Genomic DNA, 3637 nt, shown 5'->3' on the forward strand with positions numbered 1-3637 from the left:
AAGTATGGACAATTTAGTTTGTCAATTACACCTCAATAAACCCGGAGGGAAAGCATGAAAGAATAACCATCATACAACAGAGTAACAATGTTTGAGCATCTCTGTGTTCCTTCTCCTCTTTGCCTCACTTATAATCTGATAGTATTCTCTGAGAAAGCTTCCTTTGTCCATTATTCTTTGGGGACCTTGTACCCATCTCAGAGTGGATATTCCCTTTTAGTCACGTGTACTGACCATATCTGATTTGGTAGGGTGGAAAGTGGGGAAAGGTGGTCTGGAAAGTCGTTAGTAATCTTGGAAATCATTCTTTTTCTTTTTGGCACATAGATTATTTAGTTCTCAATTCACTCAAAAACTTATTAGGCGCCTGATATAATTCAGTCCTCCAATCATTTCCATGTCCTACGGATCTCAGTAAGGTCCTTTTGTAGAAGTAATTTTCTGGACTGATTAAATTACTGCTTTTCCCCCTAACATAATACAGCTATCATGAGGTTCCTAGGCACGCAGGTGGGAAGAATACAACTTCTGTCTCTTTTCTCTGTTGTAACTGTCAACTGAAATTGGACTTGTAGTTCAAATCCACTGCTAATCTCATCTCTTACTCTTTAGGACTTACAAGTGGTGAGTTTTCTAATTCGACAAGGTTTTGAATTTCTGGGCTGTATTTTTTTTCCTTTTCATTTTTTTCATTTCTGGCCTGTCAACCAGAAAGTTTTTCCTGAACATACGTCTACTGAAATACCGTGGGCAAATCAACAAATGACCAACCTTTGGTCTGCCTCCGAAGATACCATGGACAACAATTACTGCAAACATTTTGCCATTGAATAACATGTAGCACCACATTTTTGGCTTCCAATATCAGATTCCTTTCCAACCACCTCCAGACACATAAGCCAATGCCACAATTTTAAGATTTGTTACAGGAGCATCCCTCCTCAAAGAACTAATTTCTGTGTCACGTCAAATAAGAGTAGCTACAGTAGAGACAACTCCCAAATATCAGTGTTGGTTTTTCACTCATGTCACAGTCTGATGAGCGTTGAGCAGTAACATGGGCATCTTTTTGCTTCTGCAGTTCTGCCATGTTTGACTCCTTTACTTGTAACCCCAAGAAAAGGTATGCTTAAAAAACTCATCCCTTTTCACGGCTTATTGGACCAGTAAGCTAAGCACTTAGAAAACAAGCTGCATAGCAACAGTCATTTTGTAAATCAAGATAAACATTGGAATCCCCATTGTTCCTCAAAGGTGGGGTCAAAGTAATCAAGAATGTTATTTCCGAGGTGAAAACATATAATAAGACCCCGAGGTTGTTGAGTTTTGCAGTAAGAAGAGCACGTTGTACACATGGAGAGCAGGCAGCACTTTGCCTGGTAAGGTCCCTTTAAATTCCCTCTCTTTTGTACTACCCATGTTTTCAGAACTCTTATAATTTTATGCAGAGTATCCCATTAATTCCCCAAACTGGTTTTTCTGTGGTGTCACATTTAAAATTCGGTTATATTGGAAAAGAAAAAGAACACAGACTATGAACGGGTAATAGAGTTTAAGAATCTCCTTGCTTGCTCTACTAGGTATGTCTGAGCCACTCCTCTGCTGGAGCACCTGCGGGTGGTGATGACGATGGTGATGGTGGTGACGGTGATGATGACAGGGACAATGATGATCGGCCACCTCTCAAATGCCAATTATGTGCCCGGCATTGTGCCAACTGAATGACACACATTCATGTAATTTTTATGCCTAAGCAAGTAGGCACTGTAAATGTGATTTTTCCCACAGTTTACTAAAGGGTTTGAAATGCCAAGAAGTTAAATAATTTGTTCCTCAAATCAATCAAGCAATAATTAGGAAAATAACCTGCATTTGAAACTGTATAGAAATAATCATTGATACGACTCAAAATTCAGATAACACTGACTGTGAGAGCCTGAAACTCGGGATCAAAGAAGGATAGAAATCAACCAAAATTATGATATGATATTGCGAAAAGCAGGTTTTAAAAGAAAGAAAAAAATTTTCCCATCACACAAAAGAATTGTATTTTATTCAGGAAGTGGAGGATAAGTAACACTTGCTCAGCTGGTAGAAACCCATGCCCAGGTGACCGACCGACAGAGAAGACAGGGAGAGAATCCTCAGAGGGCGCCCAGGAGGAGAGCTGCTGCTCTTTCTACTGAGGCTCTGTGATGCTTTCTCGGGCACCAGCCAGAGGGAAGCAGTAGAGCAGCCTCAGATAGGAAGCCTCTGTCTGTCAAGAATCACCACACGCATATTGAGGCTGAAGGGTGGAGAAGCTTCTTCCGTATCCATGATAGGCTTTGAAGAGAAGGTGAAGGTGGAGCTCTGGAACTAGTTGAGCCGATTGTCCTTATCCTTTCCAGATGCAGATAAAAGCTCAAGCTCTTACATGCTCTTGGGTGGGCACCTCTGCTAACAATGATGGGCAGGTGGCACAGGAGGGCATTTCTGCTTGCACTGCTGCAGCAGGCATGGGTCAGGGCACTTGATAGGTGGGCAAGGGTCTGGACACTTGGCAGGTGGGCATGGGTCAGGGCACTTTATAGGTGGGCAAGGGTCTGGACACTTGGCAGGTGGGCATGGGTCAGGGCACTTTAGAGGTGGGCAAGGGTCTGGACACTTGGCAGGTGGGCATGGGTCAGGGCACTTTAGAGGTGGGCAAGGGTCTGGACACTTGGTAGGTGGGCATGGGTCAGGGCACTTTATAGTTGGGCAAGGGTCTGGACACTTGGCAGGTGGGCATGGGTCAGGGCACTTTCTAGGTGGGCAAGGGTCTGGACACTTGGCAGGTGGGCATGGGTCAGGGCACTTTCTAGGTGGGCAAGGGTCTGGACACTTGGCAGGTGGGCATGGGTCAGGGCACTTTCTAGGTGGGCAAGGGTCTTGACACTTGGCAGGTGGGCATGGGTCAGGGCACTTTAGAGGTGGGCAAGGGTCTGGACACTTGGCAGGTGGGCATGGGTCAGGGCACTTTCTAGGTGGGCAAGGGTCTTGACACTTGGCAGGTGGGCATGGGTCAGGGCACTTTAGAGGTGGGCAAGGGTCTGGACACTTGGCAGGTGGGCATGGGGCAGGGCACTTTCTAGGTGGGCAAGGGTCTGGACACTTGGCAGGTGGGCATGGGTCAGGGCACTTGATAGGTGGGCAAGGGTCTGGACACTTGGCAGGTGGGCATGGGTCAGGGCACTTTAGAGGTGGGCAAGGGTCTGGACACTTGGCAGGTGGGCATGGGTCAGGGCACTTTAGAGGTGGGCAAGGGTCTGGACACTTGGCAGGTGGGCAAGGGTCAGGGCACTTAGGTAGGCACACTGGTGGTGGCTGGCAGGGCTGCTTGCACTGCTGATGTGGAGAAGACATCTTTCTGGAGTCTTAATATCTGAAAGAAAGTATATGACCGTGTTCACAAGAAGGAATTCCTATAGAGAAAAGAGCAAAAGCTTGTGGAATATCAACAGATAGTATCTCACCAATCTCTAAGTAAGTGCTTTAATCTCTTTAATAGCTTTTAATGAATTTCTGACTTCTCTCTCGCTCTTCAGAAAATCGTTTCATCAGCCCAGACAAAACCTTCCTTTTCTCATACAAGTTTTCCGAGGAAAATATCTTTGTT

At 45.4% G+C, this 3637-nt stretch overlaps 1 protein-coding gene across 1 annotated transcript; it reads right to left on the reverse strand.

The window, feature by feature from the left end:
- Positions 1 to 2298: 2298 nt before the first annotated feature.
- On the reverse strand, positions 2299 to 3398 carry LOC309629654 (uncharacterized protein). Its single transcript, XM_082393894.1, has one exon. It carries the CDS (start codon positions 3382 to 3384, stop codon positions 2440 to 2442), a length of 945 nt encoding a protein of 314 aa, XP_082250020.1. The 5' UTR covers positions 3385 to 3398; the 3' UTR covers positions 2299 to 2439.
- Positions 3399 to 3637: the final 239 nt, after the last annotated feature.

The sequence above is a fragment of the Balaenoptera borealis genome, assembly GCF_965194805.1.
Source record: "Balaenoptera borealis genome assembly, chromosome: 1".
Classification (NCBI taxonomy): domain Eukaryota; kingdom Metazoa; phylum Chordata; class Mammalia; order Artiodactyla; family Balaenopteridae; genus Balaenoptera; species Balaenoptera borealis.

Excerpts from the sequence above, each read along its gene's own strand:
- LOC309629654 (XM_082393894.1), bottom strand. The coding sequence starts at position 3,384 with ATGTCTTCTCCACATCAGCAGTGCAAGCAGCCCTGCCAGCCACCACCA.